The 23,322-nt window shown below is 36.3% G+C and overlaps 2 protein-coding genes and 1 long non-coding RNA gene across 11 annotated transcripts; 2 read left to right on the top strand and 1 right to left on the bottom strand.

Annotated features, from left to right (window-relative positions):
• Positions 1-4,331: 4,331 nt before the first annotated feature.
• Positions 4,332-9,897, top strand: LOC105044352 (uncharacterized). 6 transcript variants are annotated; one of them, XM_073252794.1, is made up of 13 exons: positions 4,332-4,665; positions 5,284-5,360; positions 5,449-5,529; positions 6,192-6,320; positions 6,410-6,496; positions 6,661-6,714; positions 6,874-6,964; positions 7,057-7,127; positions 7,216-7,339; positions 7,712-7,764; positions 7,893-7,986; positions 8,454-8,551; positions 9,649-9,897. In XM_073252794.1, exons 1-13 carry the CDS (start codon positions 4,590-4,592, stop codon positions 9,661-9,663), a joined length of 1,050 nt encoding a protein of 349 aa, XP_073108895.1. In that variant the 5' UTR covers positions 4,332-4,589; the 3' UTR covers positions 9,664-9,897. The 6 variants fall into 6 exon arrangements, with proteins under 6 accessions (XP_073108895.1, XP_073108894.1, XP_073108892.1 ...); XM_073252791.1 differs by lacking the exon at positions 9,649-9,897 and adding an exon at positions 9,235-9,512 and having other exon boundaries at positions 4,334-4,665; XM_073252792.1 differs by lacking the exon at positions 9,649-9,897 and adding an exon at positions 9,235-9,512 and having other exon boundaries at positions 4,336-4,665; positions 7,216-7,285.
• Positions 9,898-11,227: 1,330 nt separating this feature from the next.
• Positions 11,228-15,937, bottom strand: LOC105044328 (protein FAR1-RELATED SEQUENCE 4). Of its 4 annotated transcripts, none has more exons than XM_073252790.1 (6): positions 15,573-15,935; positions 12,755-15,283; positions 12,571-12,642; positions 12,417-12,472; positions 11,817-11,985; positions 11,228-11,660 (listed from the first exon to the last, which is right to left on the bottom strand). In XM_073252790.1, exons 2-5 carry the CDS (start codon positions 15,047-15,049, stop codon positions 11,958-11,960), a joined length of 2,451 nt encoding a protein of 816 aa, XP_073108891.1. In that variant the 5' UTR covers positions 15,050-15,283; positions 15,573-15,935; the 3' UTR covers positions 11,228-11,660; positions 11,817-11,957. The 4 variants fall into 4 exon arrangements, with proteins under 4 accessions (XP_073108891.1, XP_010920486.1, XP_019704575.1 ...); XM_010922184.4 differs by having other exon boundaries at positions 12,755-15,055; XM_019849016.3 differs by having other exon boundaries at positions 12,755-15,050.
• A 1,690-nt stretch (positions 15,938-17,627) lies between these two features.
• On the top strand, positions 17,628-20,627 carry LOC105044318 (uncharacterized). The gene is made up of 3 exons (XR_012139144.1): positions 17,628-17,879; positions 17,974-18,092; positions 20,194-20,627. It is a non-coding gene; the product is annotated as an uncharacterized lncRNA (long non-coding RNA).
• The last annotated feature ends 2,695 nt before the right edge of the window (positions 20,628-23,322 follow it).

Raw genomic sequence — 23,322 nt, 5'->3', positions numbered from 1 at the left:
CTTGGCTTTAGAGTTTGTGTGTGCATATAGCGTGACCGTTAATCACTGCATGTACATTTTTTTTTTTGTTTACATACCCTGCAACCTTACCCGTTTGACAAACTAATAGGAGCCATTTAGCTTATGCTATGAGTGGTGGGGGTATTTATGCAAAAAAAAAGGGCCGACCCACGAATCCAATCGAAGCCGATCTTTAGTTTGTTTTATGCTGGTTTGTCTTTTTAAATTCGGTTTGGTTTTGATGTGAGTTTTTAGAAAATCAATTCAAATTGGTCTGATCAAATCTAGCCCGATCTATCTGTACGTATACAACTTATATACTTAAATCGTCCCAATCCAACCCAGTCCATGTATATTTATCTATAGAATTTAATTTTTAATTTTTATATTTTTATATATGAAATAGATGAAACTGAATATTTATTTTGGTTTCAAGTTTTTTTTTTATTTTTATGGAGGATCAGTTCGGTTTCAATTTTAGTGGAATAATGATCCAGTTAAATTAATTGAATCCCAACATCCTGCTCTGGCATGTGCATATGATATTTTCCCATTTTATAATAGTACAGACCTTTGCGATGGAGGAGCATGATCTGAAACTAGTATTGGTTACTCAAATCTAGTCTTTTATTTTTATGTTTTACCATTACATTATTCTTCTTCTTTTTTCTTTTCTTTCTTTTTTCTTCTTCTTCTTCTTCTTCTTCTTCTTCTTCTTTTTTTTTTTTTTTTTTTTTGAGAAGAATGCATGTTTGGGTATTCTTATGAATCGCAATATGCGTGCTAAGAAGTTATGCTGTTGATCAAGATATGAGCACAATTATGAGGGCAGTATGTAGGTTTTTCTTCTAATATTAAACGCAAACAGTTTTTCTGTCCTTTCTTTTGTGTGGCCCGCGGATGGAGGGGTATATCGTCAAAACTGTAGTGCTGAACCTGCATCTCTCCAGGGAGCTTCCCTGATCTAATGAAAAATTTCAGTTGGAGCCCAAACAACATTGTGTATGTTTTATATTCTGTGAAAAGATACAGGGATTGAGGTATACAAATTAATTTAGTATTTAATCCCATCATCCATCTCAATGGTATAATTGTGGTCAGAGGAATAATAGGAGAAATCTCAAGGTTTATATCTTCCCACTTTGGGAATAATTGGATATCGGGAATGTGACATACAAAGTGCCAGTTTGGGTATTAAGGGTTTGAGTTAAACATTTGTATAGGGTTATTTATTTCAGAATAGTGGATGGATCAATACGGACATTACTAACCAACTTGTAAGGATGATTTTATACTAATTCATAAGCAAATCTTTAGGAAAGTTAAAATTTAAAATTTCATTTACTTTTCCTGATGTGCAGTAAGACACAATGAAGCATCAAGGTGAAGAAAGAATATAAAATAGCAAGCAAAACATTCTTGAAAGCAGCAAGAAAAATAAAGGCACAAAAGACAAAAAGCTGCATCAGGAAAAAGAAGGAAAAAAAGATTAGATTAGAAGTATAACAGGCTCGACTTTAGCGGGCAACAGTGATGGAGGATCAAGTGAAAACAAAAATTAATAGCAATCAAAATTTTATTTTATAAATTTTATTTTTATTTTTTATATATAAGATTTATTTTTTTTTTCGTGGCATGCACAATTGAATTATGCAATAGTCTTTCTGAAATCTATAAAGATAGATAAAATAAAATATTTAAAATTTTTTGAGATTTATATAATATTAAAAAAATTAATTATTTTTTTATATGAAAGATATAATCTGAAAAGGATGATTGGTCTTTTTCCTTTTTTTTTTTTAACGACATGGATTGTTGGGTTGGAAAGCTCTCCGCATAGCTCTTAAAATATTTTGAATTTCTTGGTTCATTCGCCCGTATAAATCTTGAAGTAATTATTCTGGATTCCAATGGTGGTGCGCACGAAAAAAATTGCATCATTCTTCCGTGCAAAAGAAACCGCTTCTGTCCTATTTTATTAGCAAGCTAAAGGAAACACGAGGAACAGGTTTTAACGCTTTTTCAAACTGGGAGTCATTCTTCATGACACGGTTGGTTACGTGCAAGTCGTCGGTAGCTGACACGATGCTTCCTTTTGAAGCATGGGACCAAAAGTTTCCGGCAGCTTTGGCCACTGATCAACGTATCACGGCTCCCAACACGGCCGTATTTGGTTAAAAAGAGACGTTATATATTAAACACTTGGCGCAGGTTAGTCGTCATGTTTCTTTATCTAAGAAGCATCTCCTTAAGCGTCTGACCAAAAAAAAAAAAAAAACACTGGGAGCGCATGGAAAGGGCCACCTCCAGCCAATCCAGCCAAATTAATAATTGCTGTCATGGTATTGCGATCTTTTACAATAATGGCAAATGCTTTTTTTGTAGTGCTTTTTAGACTACCAACACTAACTCTTCTTTAATACCAATAGTTGTTAAATTTAAACGAGAACTTTGAAGAAACCTAAACATGGGATCCAACATCAGAACCAACCTCGGTAAGATTTAACAATAAAAAGGGCGTAACGTCTACGGTCCATACTATTTTGTAAGTTGTTCAGACTAATTAACTTCTTTTTAAAAAACAATAAACATGAAAATATAGTGATGAAAAAAATAAAAAATTATTTTTCCAATAATTTTTTAAAAAACAATCCTTGAGATTGATTTATATTCTTAGCCATCTTGAGCTCCGTTAATGTCGTAGTAGTTTGGATCTTGAACTAGCATATAAAATAAATAATACATAAAAATATATATTTTATTTAAAAATATATCATTTTGAAAATATTATTTTTCATTAATTAATTTTTAAAAAATAATAATCTTTATTAATATCTAAAATTTTTATTTTATTAATAAATATTTTTATTAGTTTTTGATAAATATTATTTTGTTAATATATTAGTATATTATTAAACATCATTAATCTTTTAAAAATATTAAAATAGATGTATACTTACAAAAAAGATACGGGCTATTTATATGCGATCAATAATAATATTAATAATATTTATTAATATATTAAAATAAATATTTTATAACATTTTAATTGCTCAATATATAAGAGTCTCTCCATTTGCCGCCTATATATGGGCTCTCCATTTGGCATCATGTAATTTTTCTTATTTAAAAAATATATCATCCTTGATATATTATTTTTTATTAATTACATATTTATTTAAAATATAATATAGTTGTTAATATAAAAAATTTATTATATTAATAAATATATTTTAACTTTTAATAAAATAAAATTTTGTCGGCACATTAACATACTTTAAAAATTATTAATGTGTTAAAATATTGTTAGTAGAAATCTATTTTTTTATTAAGATACCATTATTATTAATTTTAATTAATGTATTAAAATACTATTGATTTATATTATTATTAATGCTAAAGTATTTTTTATTAATAATATTTTCAGAGTTTATGGATAATTTTTAAATATGTCGAAAATGCGTTTCAGTTACATTACCCTCTTTTGTAGTCCTCTAAGTTTGGCTAACTTGTGATTTGCTTGCCGCGCTTGGTCAAGATGCTATCTGGCAATCAAATGGAGATGCTATCTGGCAATCAAATGGAGGATAGACTAGATTATATCTTTCGGGATTGTAGATCACCCAAAGAAGGAGGTTCCAGCGGAAGTTGGTTATATTCTATCAGCTGATGCTAGGCAAACCTTGTTTCCAAGATACCAACATTAATTTGGGGTTCTTATGGCGCAGGACCAGTCCCATTGCTTTGACATTGCAATGCTCCTGAATATGTTCCGTATGGAATTATATCATGACAATTAAAAAATTATATATAAATAATATTATAACAGCAATTAAAGAGTTATATATTATATTATATATAAAATGAAGTAATATAATATATTAAATATTATATAATATAGTTTTTATCGGCCCCGGATCGACAACAGATGAAGCGCCGTATGGCGTGGCATCCTGCGTCTCGATCCTTTGTTTCCCAAAACGCCCTCCGGTTCGAAGAAATAAGAAGATATCCGATAAAGAGACCCCCTTTGTTTCGAGCAATACTCATCCACCTTGTGCGACCAGCGTGTAGCTTGGGAGCGATTGAATGATTCTGGTAACAATAAAGGTGGGGTATGTTTAGCATTCAAGAAGTCTGAACGCCGGTTTCCCGTCCCAGGGCCCCGAGACCGCAAAATGCTCAGGGGTAAGACTTTCTTCTCCGACTCCGTTCCACGTAGAATTAAATTACTGTAACAGCAGTGCCTCTATTTAAAAAAATAAATAATAAAATAATAAAATTATATATATATATATATATATATATATATATATATATATATATATAAGAATATCCGCCGGGGTTAGCTAACGAAGCGTCGAGGCTCGCGGACCTGAGATCAGACCGGACTTCATTTGGAGCCACTGCCACCGACTGCCACGGCGCTGCCGTACGCGCGGGCCCCGCCCATCACGTGCTTCGGCCGGGAGAGCACGTGCTACGGCGACCGCACCTCCCCGAGCACTGGCTTTCGTCGCGGTACCTATAAGAACCGAGTTGGAGTCGATGGAGAAAAATGCAATGATTTCAGATTCCTTCGCCGGAAAATGGAAGAAGACGCTGCAGCCAAGCTCCGATCTGACTTCCTTCAAGTCCTCCGCAGCCGGCGGCGGAATCCCGACGGTTTCCACTTCCTCCCGACCGTCATGCTTTTAAAAAAAAAAAATCCTGTCTTTTTTTTTTTTTTTCTGTTAAAAAAATCTTGATGTTGCTTATAAAAAAAAAAAAAAAAGAAAAAGAAAAATCTTGGTATGAATTATTTGGATTTTAGTTTGCTTGGGATTATCCGAAAGAATCTTTCTTTTTGTGGGTGTCTATCATTTCTGACTTATGAGATCCATCAATTTCTGAGCCGTGAGGAGGGATTTTTATTTGGTTATTCATAGAAATTCAATTAGAAAGTGATGTTCCTTTGTTCTTTTGCGATTCTTATCAGTTCTTGTCGATGAATTTTTTTCCCGCCGATTGGTTTCGTCCACAAAAAAGTTTTGTGCTTTAGATGGAAGTTAGAGGCTGTAACGCTTATTGTCCTAAATACTACTACTTTTGGTCGTTTGATTTCTTTCGTGATTGTGCAGTGATTACTCATAAAGATTCTTGTTTTTTTATCACTATGGTATTTGAACACCTTTCATCTTTATGCTCTTGTGCATTAACTTGTTAGAAGTTTCAATTGGATGTTAGTTGTTGGGTTGTCATGTTGTGTGGTGCTGCTTTTAATTTGCTGTCACCTCTCTTCAGTTCCTCTTTCAGTGGAGCTTGGAAAGCCAGTGACAAATCCAATGTATCAGGGGAACACTATATTGGGTTCAAGGGATGTGAGAACCTCTTAACAGGACTTGATACAGTGCTCTTTCTACTACCTTTTTTCTCGAGCAATGAGGTACTTTTGGTGCATCTTTGCAGGTAATGGAATCTTGTCCGAAGGAGAATATTGAGGACTTCAAGGATAGGTTGATCGAAGAAAATCTTTACTTGATTACTGAGGTATATATATTTTTCTACCCTTCCCTTGTTTATTAAATTGAGTATTCAAAATGATTTTGTGGTAACTTATTAAGTTAATTAAGGAGAAATAGGATATTATGAAACAACCTAGTGATCAAAGTGGAAGTAGCGGATGCTTCCTGATGCTTTGGAAACCAGACTCAGCATGCCTATCTTCTTATTCATACTCAACAACAAATACAGATTGTAGCCTGAAAACTGGGTGCTGGGAATGTGAATTTTTGTTGTCGTCTCTGACTAGTGGAGTGTACAGATTTTATGGATCAAGTTGGAATGAAAACTTGCTGTATCCTACCAATATAGCTCAGTCACATGATGATCATGCTAAGCTCATCATGTTTACGGTTAATCATTTACAAAGTTTAGGAGCATTATCTTCTTTGTATGTTTTAAATTTATAGAGTTCGATCAACTTTGCAAACTGCAAATTTGGGTTTGCATGAATTGGCATGTAATTTCTACTTAACAATATTAAAAAATTCAGCCTCTTGCAAGATGCTTGCTATTATCAGTGTTTCATAAGACTATATATACAGCTTGTGTATAGACTCTTAAAAGGAGTGTTTTAGAACATTCCAAATACATGGTCACAAGAAAAGATGTTATGCTAACTCTGCTTGACACATTTGCCCCTTTTGCAGGAAAGTGAGCAGGGTCGTTTGCCTGTGCTGATTTTAAGCATCAAGCAAAGTACTTTACAAAGAAGGCCAGCTATTGTAATTTTACATAGCTCTTACAAATGCAAGGAATGGTTGCGTCCATTACTGGAGGTAGAATAAGTGAACATGACCTTTTCAGAAGTAGCATAGGAAATTAATAGAAGCATGGCTACCTCATTAATTGTAATATTGTTTCCAAGGCATATGCTTCGAGGGGATACATCACTGTTTCCATTGATTCTCGCTACCATGGTGAAAGAGCCAGCAGCACAACAACGTACCAAGATGTAATTTAACCATCCTTGTCCTCCACCATTGAATATCTTGTGGTTTCTGTCAGAAGAACTAAACACATTCTTTCTCTTGAAATTTCAACAATTTATTTCACGTTTTCACCAGTTCCTTTTGTGATAGTTTCATAGTTGGCTTAACATGGTCTGTCTTGAAATAGGCTCTTGTTTTAGCTTGGAAAAATGGTGATACGATGCCTTTCATTTTTGATACGGTATTCTTTTCTCCTTCAAGTGTACATATATGTATATATGCAGTACCAATTAGTGCATCTACGTATGCTAGCAGGTCTAGGACTTGACTGACAAAACTTTTATGACCACAACAACCAAAGAAAGAACTAATTAATATAGGTATATCACCATATTGGCAGGTGTGGGACTTGATAAAATTGGGAGATTATCTTATGCAGAGGGAGGACATCGATGCTTCTAAGATCGGGATCACTGGTGAATCACTTGGAGGTTGGGAAAAATAAGGCTGACAGCAGATTGAACTTAACCTAAAAAATGAAATGAGTTGAAACAGCTTGAGCTCATGTGGAACTTTGTTTTAGGAATGCATGCTTGGTTTGCTGCAGCAGCTGATACCCGCTACTCTGTGGTTGCTCCTATAATTGGTGTTCAGGTAAGCTAATAAAAGTTTCCCTTGTTCTCAAGATATTATACTGTAAATAAAATTTGAATCTAGCTGATCATAACTGTGTTTGTTCTAGGGGTTTCAATGGGCCATAGAGAACGACCAGTGGCAGGCTCGAGTTGATAGTATAAAATCTGTCTTTGAAGGTTGGTTTATTAGTGTGGGATTCAATCTCATCTTTCATATCTTATTCAAGCGAGGTAATGGCCTAGCCAGTGTGAGTTGGGCCTCTGGGGATTCTCACCATGTGCCCTTTTTTAGGATAATACTGAGGCAATGTTCTTAAAAACTTTATACTTTGGAATTTGCTCCAGTTGCTTGTCCATAAGTTCTAACTATGATAGTTTCAGTAATGTACAATTACATCAAACTCAGAAAGATAAGTTGCATACAAGGCAATATTCATCATAGCCATTTTTCTGGACATTACTCTTTTGAACCACAATTACTGGATTTAACTTTTTCTGTAGAAACAGTTGGTCTTTCTGGCTAAAATTGTGAGCATGAAGTCAATAGTGAATGTTATTTTGATCTTGGATATGGAAATCTTGATTTATTTTTACTGGTTACAGAAGCACGTATTGATTTAGGCAAGAGCACACTTGATAAAGAAGTTGTGAAAAAGGTTAGCACAACATTGTCTTGGTAGCTTTGATACTGGTTTAAAAGGATATTTTCTTAAGCAAAAGCACCCAAAAAGTTTCATGACAGGGACTGCTATTTATGGTTCATGCTTCTGCTTGTTCAATCCAGGTTTGGGATAGAATCGCTCCTGGTCTAGCCTCGCAGTTTGATTCACCTTACACAATCCCAATAATTGCACCACGCCCTCAGCTTATTTTAAATGGTATATTTACTACAGCTGTTTCAAATGATAAGTCTTTTTTCTTTCTGAGAGAAAATGATTACTCATTTTGCTCTGCTCAAAGTATTAAGTTGCTCCTTTTAAATATATTATGTTTACTTAGTGATATAAGAGAACATTTTATGGTCAGTCTAATGATGAAGGTAAAGTCATAGGTTGAACACTATCTTTGGGCTTGGCTAACCGGTCGCCGTTATCAGGCTAGATTAGTTGACATTATATTTTTGTAATGGTCCTCAATTCACTATGTACATGCAAATATGTTATATAATCATTATAGATGCATGAAATATGGTAGGAAAGATTATTCAATATGATTTTTTAAACCTTACACAAATAATTAAATCTTGTATTGCCGAATGATGAAAGTTGGAAAATGTTTGTATGGCTAATCTTGAGACTGATATATGTTATCCATCCACTGATGCTGTGCCACCACTGAAAAACAGGGGCTGAAGATCCTCGCTGCCCTCTTGCTGGTATAGAAATTCCTTGTTCTACAGCAGTTGAGGCCTATAAACGAGCTAACTGTCCAGAGAAATTTAAGGTATGGCTGCTTATCATATGTAGGAAAAACATGAACTTGTTTCATCCGAAAAAATCACAACAACTGCTGCATCACTTAATATCTAATCAGAATATTTATCTGGTTTTAAAATAAGAATATGCTTAGTGGTGTAATTCAACAGGCAGTTTAAGCTCATTCAATGAGGGAACATTCTTCCAAAATTCACTTACATTTGAAAGACATTTGGGAAATATGGAGCAAGGGAAGGCTTGACGAATCTACATTCATCACCCAAAAAGAGCTACACTATGTAGTAAAGGGATTTTCAGCAACATTCAACAATAATTTTAAATTTTAAATTTCCAATACTTAGACACCTGCCACCCATAAGCATCACACTTGGGTGGATTCAAGAGCAAACAGCTGATGCATAATCTTGAATATGACCAACGCTTACCTCATTAATTAGGGGTTGCCATACGGAACCCTGCTTTGTCATGAGTTTCTAATGAAGTCAAGTCTACTGTAACAGAATATCTTGTCTAATTTTGTTAAAGCCTTTATTCCTCTTTAAGTAATACTGCCCCCTTTTTCCTTCTCTCCTAAGTTGTATTCCTGAAGTCTTATGTAGGCAAATATAAATGTGATTTTCAATCTGGGAAGGTGTATAATAGTGCTGTTATTTGGTCATATTGCTAAAATGTTAAGTGGCAATTGTACAGCTAATAGCAGAACCTGGGATTGGGCATAAAATGACAGCATCGATGGTGAAGGAAGCAAGTGACTGGTTTGACAAGTTCCTCAAGTGATTATTCTCTTATGTGAACCTTCTGCTCCAGAGTGCTCTGATCTATCTTTTGTTCTTTCCTTGGCTTCTTTGTTATTTTTCCCTTTTTCAATATTAGTACTTCTATGTAAACAAAAGCTTGTTAAGCTAAGCAAATTTTCGATGAGTTTAAATAGTATAGTTGGTCAATAATGGGATGGGTCATTATCTTCATTTACCACTTCACAAAGCTTAGTCTACATTGACAAAAAAATGTGTGTTTTAGCAAATGTATGCACAATTCTTGCAGGTATTTAAATCCCATATTAGCAGGGAAAATAATACAGGTTGATGTTATTTATGTTCTCAGGAGGGCAGAGAATGATGCATGATTCAATGGGCGAGACGCTTATATGCCTAAAGCCTGTAAAATCTGGCCATTCTTGCATGTTCCCCCTAGCATGGAACTATCCAACAATTTGCATGACAAATGTAAGAGCAGAACCTGGAGGACAGTTCAATATGGTTATCCAGTATTGCTCTGTTTCAGCAACACTGACAGATAAGCTGTTAAGACAACTTGCCTCAGCATTGGTTAATATCACATCATCTTTTCTTACGTGTAATGATTTAAACAGATCTTACTAGTCTGACAGATGCTGCATCAGAATGAGAGCGGTTCTTTATCACGAGAATGCAGCCTAAGATAACATGCTACCTGACCAAAAAGAAATCTCACACAAAAAACAGTACATCTGGCTTGAAAATCTCGTATAACAACATTTTTGGTTACAACAGTTTCATTGCATCCCATATTGTCCAATATTTCAACAGGCGTAAAAATGGACTTAGTATGACTTTGGATGACCTATACACAGAAAGGTTTAATTCTGAGCGGGTTGAAGTATAGAGACAGACATCAGCCACTCCAGCTACAGCAGCTCTAATTACATCTTAGTGTAACCTAAATTAATGCACAGCACTGCATCAAGCTGATGCAGCTCAGCATACAGTCAGTTTGAACGAGGTCATAATACTTGCCCTGTCATTTGAAGTTTGAAGCAAACATTACTTGTGATTGGCACTTGAAGTGAGCCCAAAACTCCTGAATTGCAACCAGTAGTTCAACCAAATCATTTTAAGCTTATGAAGGAGGAAGATTTCCCTGTTATTGTTTAGATCCTAAATTTGCAGAAGCCAAATGATAAAGTACCTATGGAATGATGATCAAGAATAATAACATACGAGAGTTCTTCAAGTGCTCCTGATTCATGAAATATATTAGAACCACCATGTCTCTGCTCTCAGCGCTCCCTCGTGCTCAAGAACATACTGGTACATCAATTCTGACACAGTTTGAATTGAACAGGCACAAGCATTAGCCAATCTGTAAAACCCACCTACATAGCACATCCCCTTCTCCAAAGTGTCATCCAAAACCCAGCTTGTTTTATCCAGACAGCTTTTCCCCCCATATTGACATGAGGCGAAAACAAATATCAATTCCTTTGAAGTTCCAAAATATAAGAGATCTAAAATGAAAAATAAAAACATAATGACAAAAATTATTTGATAAATGCTTTGTGTGCATCGAGCTGTGATGCTCTTTATATCTAGCAAAACATGCTATCAGCAAGGGATATTGAAACCACGCACATGTCATGCAGACTTTATGATCCTATATTTGATACAAGTGAGAAATTAGATCATTGCAACCCACCCTGTTCTTACGTTGCAATCATTAGAGAAGCCGCTACCACCAGCTGCAATGAAAATCACCCAAAAAGCTGGCCATAAAGCAGGGGGAAGCTTGAATAGTTTGATTCTTCTATAATCCTAATTGGTATGGAATTCGTGATTGTAGATGAAAAGCTGCTTAAATGTTTACCAGAATGAATATGTTTTACCAACCAAAACAAAAAAAGACATGAAAACTCCAACCATTGATTAAATGGGAATAACCTCCAAGCAGAGCAACTTTAATAAATAATCTCCATCAGTACAGCATTTCCTCAACCAAAAAATGAGAGAATAATTATAGATTACTAAACATAAAGTTGCATTTATCAGCTAAAATTTGCTGGTGGTGATTCATATTGACATTGTGCAAGCACAATCTATAAAATCAAGTAGTAAAAATTTATATTAGACTTTGAAGGCGGAGGGGTATTGGAAGAAGAGATCTTCTTCAAGGGGCAAAAAGGTCGTGAAAAGAAGGTAAGAAAGAATGCATTCCTGCTGGCTGCAATACAAGTGTATTAAGAGTATCTGCATGTGTCTTCTTGTAACACCAGCAAGTTTCGCAAAATGACAATTTGCTCACTCCGACACCACATTCCCAAATCCCCCATCCAACTTCTGATCGAACTTGCAGAACATGACCTAAACACAAGCCAGCAACACCAAACTGTCAAGAAAGTAAACTGAAAAGAATAGATAGATAGCCCAAAACTCCAATTTGTCAGTCCCAGCACCCTTGGGTGATACCATTCACCTAAACAAAGCATGATATCTTACCAAAACAACAAGGAATCCTACCAGTAATTCCAACGAAGAGTTGAGCAAGCTCGTAAGATGCCAATGCTTCTTTGAGTCCATCCTATTTGGTTTACGGGACAAGAGCCTTCAACTTTGAAACATGATATGTTACTCTGAGAGGAGCAGAACTGGCAGATTTAGTCAATAGCTGTTGTCTCCCATGTCTAACCTGAAACATTGGATGTGTATTATTTTCTTTAGCGATCTCAAGCAACGTCAGTATGAGAATCCATGATTACAACCATGCAAGAAAATGATGGTTATCATCAAATATGACATAATAGTAATGACCAACTGCTGACAAGACAGATGAATTCCCGGGTCTAAAATTTGCAGGTACAGATGGATACATCTTTTCTTTTTCCTTACTTATACAGCATATATCTGTTCTTGCATCCTGGATACATATATACTTATCGTTGCTTTGCTTGGCAAATCCTGGAGCACCTTGCTCAAATTCCTCAGTCACCAATATTAATATGGCCCTAATGTGATAAATTTGAAAGCATGCCAATTCTAAAATGCATAGATTAAAAATAATCACTCATTTCACATTTTCAAGAAAACTGTAAACTTGTCACAGCAAGCATGTACAACAACCTGATGTCTTGATTGTTATTTGCTGCATTGACTGATGGTTCTTGGTTAAGTTGGTCCTGTATGAGAAACATTGTTCACAGATAAGAAAACTTGATATATAAAATCTAAGGAACCAGAGCTACAATTATATATAACCAGGAAAGGCATGCCAAACCATGGGTTCCACTGTCATTTGTGTGCTGCATCCAGTGAGCATGGTATTTACTCCAGAACAAACATGAAGAATCTAGAAATTGATTATGATACTTTATTCAGTGAAAAGCAATATGTCAATCACAAGAAATAGTGCAATGTTATGTGGGTAAAATAAGTATCAAGTCAACTTGAATCTGGCAAACCTCTGTGGAAGTAGTGACGCTGTGACATAATTGCATGCAATCACCACTCTTATGTTCCTTTTGTTTGCTTCCTCTCCTCTCTGCTCCACGCTTGACCCTTTTATTGGAAGTAGCTGCCATCTGAAAAGCTTCAGGATTGCACACAACTAACATGGTCCCTGGTTGATTTGGCACATACAACATGGGGGTCCCTATATTATTTGCTTGGCTTCCCTCATTAGTCTTATAATACGTAGAACCACGTGGGTTGTAATTTTGAATAATTCTTCTGGGGCGGTTGTTCTCGTATACAACTTTTTCCAAAGCTTCTTGTAATGCTTGCAATGCAACATCATAACTCTTTTTCGACAAGGATGCTTCCTGTGCTAATTTGATACATCGCACACATATATCATTAAAACGCTGCGTTACAGATGCTGAGCAGTCATCTTTTTCATTCAAACCAGCATTCAACACATTAATAGCTTTTGCATCCTTTGTCCATCGTTTCAGTATATAATGAGATGGAATTTCTACGACACTTGATGCTAGAAAGACAGCCAATGCATGCCTACAAAGATAACCTTTAAACTCAAACAAACGGCATATACAATATATCCTTCTTGCCTCAGCATTCCAAATAATTCTGTACTCCCTTTCTTTCACTTTTTTATCTCTACTATCTTCTTGCACCTCATAGGCCTTCACTGCAAAAATAGTATTTTCCTCATCCTCCTCGATCTTTGATGCAAATACTGAAGAAATTCCTAAAACCTCAGCTTGAAATTTCTCAAATATGTTTCTTGTATAAACATTTGCCATTTGTAGCTCAAAAGGTGATGGATGCATTCTTTCCTCAGGCATTATGTGAACTGATCTGCTGTCTTCTTGAGCTTCCTCTTCATACTTGCTCTCCAAAACTAGCTCATATTTTTCCAAAAATTCTTTTAAACTAGTGTGGCGATTGACATGTTTATCCAAAAACAAGTTCAGGCTTTCACCGCGTTGTGAAGTAGACATCCCTGCAAAAAAGGTGTCCTTGATATATACTAAAACCCACCTTCGTCGATCATCATACAATCCTTGAAGCCATTCATCATTCATAAGACCGAAATGTTGGATAAATTTCGACCATCGCTTTTCAAATTCATCTACCGTCAAAGAGTCAAAGATACATTTGTAGAACTTCTTCATAAAGTTTGCTTGAGTTCTCCATAGGTAACCCACTTTCTCAGAGACCCTTTTGCAGATACAACATAGGCAGAACCGGTGACAAGTCCCAGGAAACACCTCCGCAACAGCCGCAGTTATCGAATTACTCCGGTCGGTGATCAGCGCCTTTGGAGGTTGCCCTGACATTGCTTCCAGCCATGCTTTGAACAACCATACATACGATGCTGGAGTCTCATCTACAAGCAATCCACATCCCAGCAAAATAGACTGCCCATGATGGTTAACTCCTACAAACGACACGAGCGGCATCTTAAACCTACTTGTCAGAAAAGCAGTATCCAACATCACGACATCACCAAAATGAGTATAAGCCACCTTAGATATTGCATCAACCCAAAAGGCATTCCTCACACGTTGTTTCTCATCCAAATCCACTGCATATGAAAATGCTGGATTCTTCGAATGCATGCGCATGAAATGCATATGCAGTGCATGAGTATCTGCCGCAGAAAGAAATCTTTGCTGTTCCTTATCCACAACATTCACCTGGTCTCTAATTCCAACATTTCTACTCACAATTTCCACTAGATTCTGCTCGGGTGCTTGAAACTTCCTATGCGAACGAAACAAACGTGCGTTCTCCGGATCAAGCTCATGGTTATGTTCCTTAATGAAATCGGTCACCTGCCACTTCTTGATAGCCATTCTCTTCACCTTCAGCTCGGCGGGGCAGCCGACCCTGGTGACGAATCGTGGGTTCGCGGTCTTTCCACGCCGGGCGTATGCGCCTTGCCTCGAACAAACATACCATCCAGCAATGATATCATTGTTGGCCTTCGAACGACGACACAATTTCTTTCTGATCCCGAATCCCATCCGCTTAGAGTACTCATTATAGAGATGATACGCTTCTACTTCCGACTCAAATATCATACCTACGAAAGGCTCTAAATTGATTCCTTCGGTGCTATTAGGAGTCATTAATGGAGAATGCAGTTCTGCTGTGGAAACTGAATCGCCTTTCTTGGATGCTTCCTCGAATTCTTGTTCCTTGTCATCCTCATCCAAGCTGGTTTCGGCATCCATTTCGGTGTCATCGACTTCCAATCCGATTTCAGATTCCAAATTGGGGGTGCTTTCCATACTAAACTACATGGAGGTGAGTTTTCGAAACTAATCAGAGATTCAGGTGACAAAAATAGGGAGATGGAAGGGGTGAAGCAATCCAAGATAACATTTTTGAGAACTATACCCAGGTCTTGACAAAGTTGGGGTGAAATGGTTGAAGAGAACCGATGACGATTCAAAAAAAGATAAATATGTTAACTTTTTCTCTCACTAAAACGAAATGAAAATAAGGTATAGCCGATATAATTCCTGGAAAAAAAAAAAAAAAAAGATATACATTTTCTTTTATGTGACAAAAATGGAAAAAGCGATAAAAAAGAGGAAAAAATTAGAGTAATGACATAATCAAAAAAATATGTTCAAAAAATAATCTTGGATGGATTTTGCAATCACTTGCTTCTTTTTTTTTTTTCATGGGTTTTTTTTTTCACAGAAGCTGGAGATGGCAGGAAACATTTTTTATAAATATTTTTATTGCAATATATACGGAAAAAAAAAAGAGGGAAGAGAAAAAGAGAATGGGATGGGGGTTGCTTACGAGAGAGACGGGCAGGGCGCGATGCAGCGGCCGGCGAAGCGATTAGGGCGTTGAAGAGAGAAGAGGAAAGGAGGAAGAACGAAAGCCGGGTGCTTTGTTGCCTCGCTTTGTTCCACGCACCTCTTGCAATGCCCTATCTTTCGATCATGATGTGGCGTGGGTCCCGCTTGTGGGACAAATTCTCCGACTTTGGCGTTTCGAGTCAATGCAGCACCGCTAGGCGTTGAACTAAGCGGCGCCAACGGGCGAGAGGCAACCGCGAGGGCCGGGTTGCAACGGGCCTCAGCTGCTGCGGGTGGCCAAAATTTGGACGGGCGCTGTGGGCCCCATGATTGGTGTACAGAAAACGCCGCGGGTTACGTCTTTTTTAAACTCCGGTCCTGTCCTCGCTCGCGAGGATTGCACCGGGGTTTTTGTGTTTAAAAGAAAATTCTCACCTTCACAAGGATCTGGAGGTTCGCAAAAACGAGAGGTTATTACCTGCACCAGTAATGCAGCCAACCATGACCGTTAATTTTTATAATAATGCATCTGCATCAAAATATATATTTAATAAATGGAGAATATAGAAATCAATAATGATAATTGATAGTTTGTGCGTGTAGTACAGACAATAATTTTTTTAAAAATATTATTTTATAGTGGTATAAAAAAGAATTACCTTCCTATCAAACTAACATGTATCATAATAACTCCATTCATTTTAATTTTTTTATTATTTATATAAATTGAAAAAGATGATCTCACCAACGGCCGTCTATGGGAGAAAGAACTAATCATGAGGAGCATTAGGTTGCGAACAGTTCATACATTTCTAAATATTTGAAATTTATATTCGGCACATTGCTTTAGCTGGGAGTTTCAAACTGACCATCACATGCTAGATGGTTGTTATGGGCATCATGAATAAGAAAGAATATTTCAAGATAAGCATCAAACTGTTGAAACAATTGTGCTGAAAGCCAATAATCTATCTAAGGAATATTATCATTGCTTGAAGTCATCAAGATTTTCTTGACATGGTAGCAAGGCATTGGGCTGGTCTAGGTACTTGTGAGTTGTGATCACTCCTCTTCATCCAGCTAATTGGCTTATCCTTACTACTGGAGTGTTGAAGATAAATTTTGATGATTCCATAAAAAAAATTTTATATGAAAATTAATTTTCTTACAAAAGACAATCGTTATACTTTTCTTCGTATCTTAAAGCAAAGCTATAGATAATATGGTTATAATTATATAATATAATTTATAATTAATTTTTTTATAAAAAATAATTATGATAAAGTAATACGAATGTCAGTCAAAAATGTTATCCTTTTCTTCGTACCTTGAAGCAAAGCTATAACAATATAGTTATGATTATATAATACAATTTATCGTTATAAAACATGCTCAAACATGATTAAAGAGAGATTGTCATACTGTTATTCGATGAGTGAATGATCAGACTATTGCTCCCTCTCCATTTCACAGCATCCCCTTCTTAAGGATATAAATAAAATAAAAATAAAAAATAAATTAAATATAGTAATAAAAATTATATTAAACAAACAATGCAATATGAATGAGTAATAGCAGATCAACTTTAAATATAACAAAAATAAAGATTAGATTAATTCATATGAAATAAGATTAAGAAGATAAATAATATGAAATAAATAATTTAACATATGAGATTATAACTCAAAAAAAAAAAACTTATTCTACATAGAAATAACATTTAAAGGATTAGCAATGGCTAAGATTGAATCCATAAAATTCAAAAATTTTTATATCATCCGGGCAAAAATTATTGATATTTTTTGAGATAATATGGAAGCAAGTGCTCAATCAGAAACCGGATAAAAGGGCTAGAAGCCTGGAACTAAATAACTAATCATGCATTTTACCAGCTCGAAAAATTGGAAAGGATGAAGACGTTACTGCCGATTTTAGCACCATCAATTGCCGACTTCTTTCAAGATCGAGGGCAGTTTCGGCATTCCAGGCAAGTGAAAGGTTATAAAGAAGTCATAATGCCGACTTTGACGTTGCCGACTTCAGCAAGGGCAATTTCGATATTTCGAACAAATGGAGTCTGAGTGCGGCCGGGCCGGCAGGCTTCGGCGCACAGCAGCACGGCTCAAAACCAAGAAAGAAAAATGTCAGCTTCTTCTCTCCTTCTCCGATCTAGGGTTTTCGCTCGTGCCGTCTCTCTCGCCCTTAGACCCTCCAAGAAATCTATCCAATCCGAGGTTTCTCCGCTGGTTCCAAGCTCTAGCTCGCTTGTTTCGTCTCCCGAAAGGCGAATCTCCATTGTCTTCAGGTGAGATTCTCGCAAGTCTTGTTCCTTGTTTCAGAGATTAGGAAAAAATGTTATTTTTTCTTTGGGTCTAAAGGAAGAATCTTGAGATGCATAGATTACGAAAGGATTCGAGTTGTTTGGTCTCAATGCTGCCGCTGCACAGCGCGATTGCTTCTGCTCGCCTGAGATCGGTTCTCTCGCCGGTGTCCCACCGCTGGGGATGGGTTCCTCAAGGTAATACTTCCTTCAATTTGTTGACGGTCAATCAATTGGGTCATTTTCTATATCCTTGTACGTCAAATGATGACTTTCTGCTCCGAGATGGGAGTTTCGGTGTCTAGGATGGTGTATGATAAAATGGCTATGACGTCCTGATGCTTTCATTTTGTTATTTCTCGAGAAAAGCTTTGAAATGAGTCTGCTTCTTGACAGAGACACATGTTGATAATTATGGGCTCTTGAGTGGTGAAGGTATTTAGACAGAAACCTTTTATTGAATCTTTAAAATGTCCTGGTAAGGCAGCCAATTGAATAGCTCAAGTTTGACTTAGAATCTGGCTTCCTAAGGGTTTGCTCAACTTTTAATCCAGCCGACCTCAAGCGTGGTTAAGCTTAAATAGTTTTTGAGCTGCAACTGAGCAATTACAGGCACGGTTGTGTTTAACTTTGTCAAAGTTTATTAAGCTTATATAATGATATATTAATCATTAACAATTAATTCCTTGGAGAATTTGTTGTTTCTTTATGAATTGAATAACAGCATATGGATCTCAATCATGTGATATGTTCTTCGGAGAATTTGGTTTAATTCTCAACGGTAAGCTGTCATTTTTCTTATGGTTAAAAATTGAATTGTCACATTCTTGCTGTCCAACATGTCATTCCATTTGGTTGTCCCACCTGTACACAGGATAACCTCCGGATACCATAGTCAGGCATCCAAGCACCGAGACAATATGACTGTAGTGTATAGTGAGTCTTGTTCCTTGATCTAATTCTTTACCAAATACTGCAAAATGAACCTCATGCATATGCAAATGATTATCCCAGGTACTTGTTTTCTATCTTATCAATAGACAAAAGAATTCATGCTAGAGTTTGGATGCCCACCCCTAAAAAATAATATACTGATAACAATGACTACACGGTTAATGCTAGAGTTTGGATGCTCAACTATATGTAGTATCTGAAGGGTATACCATGCACAGTTAGGAGAAACAGTTGGCATGGTATCTCCTCTGTGAACAAATATTCTGCATTTGATCTTCATGGTAGTGTCCTTTTCAGATATGCAGATATAATGGTGAGTTTAGTACTGGCGCTTCAAAAAGTTGATAGCTATTGGTTATAGCTGCTACATTTAAATATTGACTCAATTACAATTATTTTGTTAAGATAATGGAGAGTTTGTTTAGTGAAAGAAGAAATTGGATGTATTTTCAAGATGATAAACATATTATTTTTAATAAGACAATTTGTACTTATATTAATTTTTTAGTAGTTAGGAAGGAAAAGTAGATGTGAAAAGAAGGGGGTGAAATTTCCCAGTCATCATCCAAAGCACGTAGAGACGTTGGATCAATGCATGCATGGCTCAGGTGAGACTCAAGATCTAAGAGGCTTTCCAAAAACCATACATCTTTAGGTTTTTGGTGTGCTGTTTTCAAACATCCCAGTGGAAGAAAATCCTTTAGGGTCTGTTTGAATGGTTGGGCCCAAAATCACATAGGCTTTATGGGTTGGGCAAGTGCAACTAGAAAAAATCTGCCTAGACTAGGCTTATATTCCCAAATATCCAGGAGCCTCTGGAGTCTGGCCTAAATCCTATACGGAGAAAAAAAAAAAAGATCTGCCCAACCCATAAATCCTATCTGGATTTTGTGCTCAACCATCCAAATAGGGCCTTAACAATATCAACCCTTTCTAGATTTATGTTATATACACTGAACCCATTTAGCACTTAGCTACATGTTGGATGTGAGGTACTTGGGTGAAAAGAAAGAAAAGGTTGGGATGGGGGGTGGAGTTGGGAGGTTGGGGTGTGCTAAGTTATTTCCATCCAGCAACAGATATGCAATTTACGGCAATGCCATTACTCCAATCTGCATCACTGTTTCTCCCTTTTTTTTCTTTGCATGCGTGATTATATTAGTCACCAGGGGTGGCGGGTACATTATTCTTTTCATGACAAGTGACATGCACAATATATGGTGATCCCACTACACGAACATGCAATACCATGAGGGCATTCCACATTCTTGTTGCTCTTTGATACTCTGTCATTCAAATGAGTTTTTATGTTGATGGGTATGCAGAATTTGTTTATCTTGTTCAGGATGAAGGCTGAAGAAATTTTGAATTGTCCTCAGATATCTCAGTATTTTGGCTGATCTAGAACCATCAACATATCAAAATATCAGCCAGTATGAAACTGGATTAACCATCATACTATCTATTGATGTTTACATTCATCGATCGAGAAACCCCTCATAAGGTAATAAAAAGGAGAGTGAAAAATCTTTGCTGAGATATAGATATCATATGTTACTGATATCTTAGAATATGTCAGCTTGATGGTGTCTGGGATCGTAAGGACTATAGACAAGCTCACTTGAATGAGAGAGAGAGAGAGATTTCAAAAGCTTCTGAATTTTACACAATGTCTTGGCCAAAAGCTTGGCATGTTTGGATATATTTGTAATAGGCCAAAGCAATCACTATATCTGGATTTTTCTCTCTAAATACAAGCATATATGGTATTAGACAGTTTATAGCTGCTCAGAGATAAATTTCAAATGATTGCTTCTGCTTACCACAAATTGCTTTTGCTGACTGTTCATCCATTCTGCAGGCATCTCGATGCCTTTATGACAACACCATTTTGGTGGTTGCTTGGCTTTCTGGGGACTCGTTGAACAAAATACGGACCTGGACATGTTGTTTCTCCATTTATTTTTGTTCTGAGATTGACAACTGAAAACTGATAAGGCTTTCTGGGTAACCTACAGAAGCATTTTTGTTTTCGGATAGCTTGAATGCAATCCCTGGGCCTTGCTCCTCTTTGACAGTTTCTTTTAATAGTCAAATGGACACTGATGTATTCTTGCACCCAGAAGATGGGAGAAATTTTAAGGTTCCATGCAAATTTGATTATGAAATATCGTAGACCTGTTTGCTTTATAACAAGCAGAGGCACATCGAGGTGAGATAATGAACATGCAGAAACCTAGTGCGTATATTATCTGCTGTATGTGGGGATAAGAATGGCTTCAAGTCACATTGCCAATGCTTGAACTTGTTTGTGCGCATATGCTAGATTGCCATGTTTTCCAGGAACATGTTTATATTCTCTACGAGCAACAAATGTCCAAGGGAACCATGAATCTTGATTTTGATGAAATCACTAATGATGAGTCCTGTCGTATCTCTCCTCTTACACATTGGTTGGAGGCATGTGAAAGAAAAGGAAATGATGTCAAACAGCAAGGGGATGCATTTACAGGAGTCATGACCCCTTCTTTTGGGTGGTAATCACGTCCCTTCTTGGAGATCCCACTTTGGTGTTTCTTGAACATATTGGTTTCTTTATCTTTGGCTTTCAGCCTGGCCTCAGTTTGCCCATCTTGATTTGGTTTGAGCTTGGTTACTCCACTACTGTAATTTGATGTCAACATGAATGATATGTAGCCATCGCTCAAAAAATATAAACAGCTAGCAATCATTTTATGAAAAAATGATATATGTTTTTTCACTTTAGAATAGAAAATATCTCTCTCCGATCTTTGCTGGCACTTTTGAGGCAATGTTTGAAAGAGGGAAGCCAACCAATGATCCACCAGGAGATGTCGATGCATCGAACAAAAGATTGGAGGGCCCGACTTGAGGAGGGAATGATTTTCCTTTTGGCAAACGGAAAGAATAAAAATGGTTCAGGGGCCCGAAATCTGGACATTAGAGTAGCAGTCTCCGTAAAACTCTGTAGTTACAATCACCTGTTTCCATTAGGGCTTTTTAGAAAAAATTCAAGCGGTCGCTTAGGACCGATACCCTATGGAGATTTAAAAGGGGCAAACAAATAGCTTAGTGTGCGATTAAAGCTACCTAGACTTGCAAATAGCAAAACAATCTGTATGCATAGGATAGATAGATGTATATAGATATACATGTATGGGTGGGTGTACGGATGCATGTATGTGTATGGGCATATGCATGCATGTATGGATGTGCATGTATATAGGGATGTATGCATATATGCAAGCATTGATGAATCTATGGATGTGTTTAAGGATGTATGTATATATGTACGTATATATGTAAATATGTGTGTATCTATTCTATGAAATTTCAAACTTTAGTTTATGCAATAATGTACATAAGATTGGTTTTGACTAGATAGGACTGAAATTGGATCGGATGCAGATCGGATACCAGCATATCCATATCCATATTTGTTTTGTTTGATGAATATAAATACGGACACAGATATTATTCGGATGCAAAAATTCATATTCATATTTATTTTAAATGGATACAGATATAATTAGAATATTAAAAATATAGATATAATTACGGATATAACTTAGATAATTAAACTTTCTGACTACAGAATCAAAAATATTACTACATAGATAATAAATCAAGCTAATAACATGTTTATATAGTAGAATATTTTTTTTAAAAATAAATAAGTGCTATATAAAATATTATAAAATTACATGCAGATTCGGATATTCGGATACGGATCGGGTAGTTGTCTATCCATATTCATATTCATTTTTTTTTTACGAATATGAATACGAATACGGATAGTAGTTAGATCTTCAAATTTCTATCTATATCCGAATTAATTCGGATATGATAACGAATCCGATTGGATAACATCCATACCACTTTCACCCCTATAACTTGATGATTGAGAGCTTAGCATCAATAATCTAAATTTTTGACCATGGTTTATTATCTCTAAAATGCTTACCATCCATATGGCTCGGAGTCCTCTAGCATACACATCACTTAAAACATCTAGTGGTAGATGGTTTAACCATCAAGAAGAATCCATGTTTTATGACCACTAGATGCAAGTGATCAAAAATGGATAGTTTAACTAACAAGAAGAAACCATATTGACCGCTAGGTGCAGGTGGCTTGGATTATCGACGCTGGGTCTTCTTTGTCCAGTTTGAACTGCCTTGGGCAATTGCGTGAGCGCCCATATATTACCTATTTACCTCTAATCCTGAAATTGTATTGAAGTAGTTCTCTAGCATGTGGAATTTCTTTCTCAACAAGCTCCCCATATAAGCTGTTCACCTCTAGACCATGGAGACATGACAAACTATTAGTCTTACCATTTCCATTATAAATCAGACGCTACTTGAACAGCCTTTGATTGTGCAATTTGTCATGAAGTATAATGCCAAAAAAGACACATTACAATGAGAAACAACATGAAAGAATTCATAAC

The sequence above is a fragment of the Elaeis guineensis genome, chromosome 2 (assembly GCF_000442705.2).
Source record: "Elaeis guineensis isolate ETL-2024a chromosome 2, EG11, whole genome shotgun sequence".
Taxonomy (NCBI): domain Eukaryota; kingdom Viridiplantae; phylum Streptophyta; class Magnoliopsida; order Arecales; family Arecaceae; genus Elaeis; species Elaeis guineensis.
This window is presented reverse-complemented; position numbering and strand designations above follow the sequence as displayed.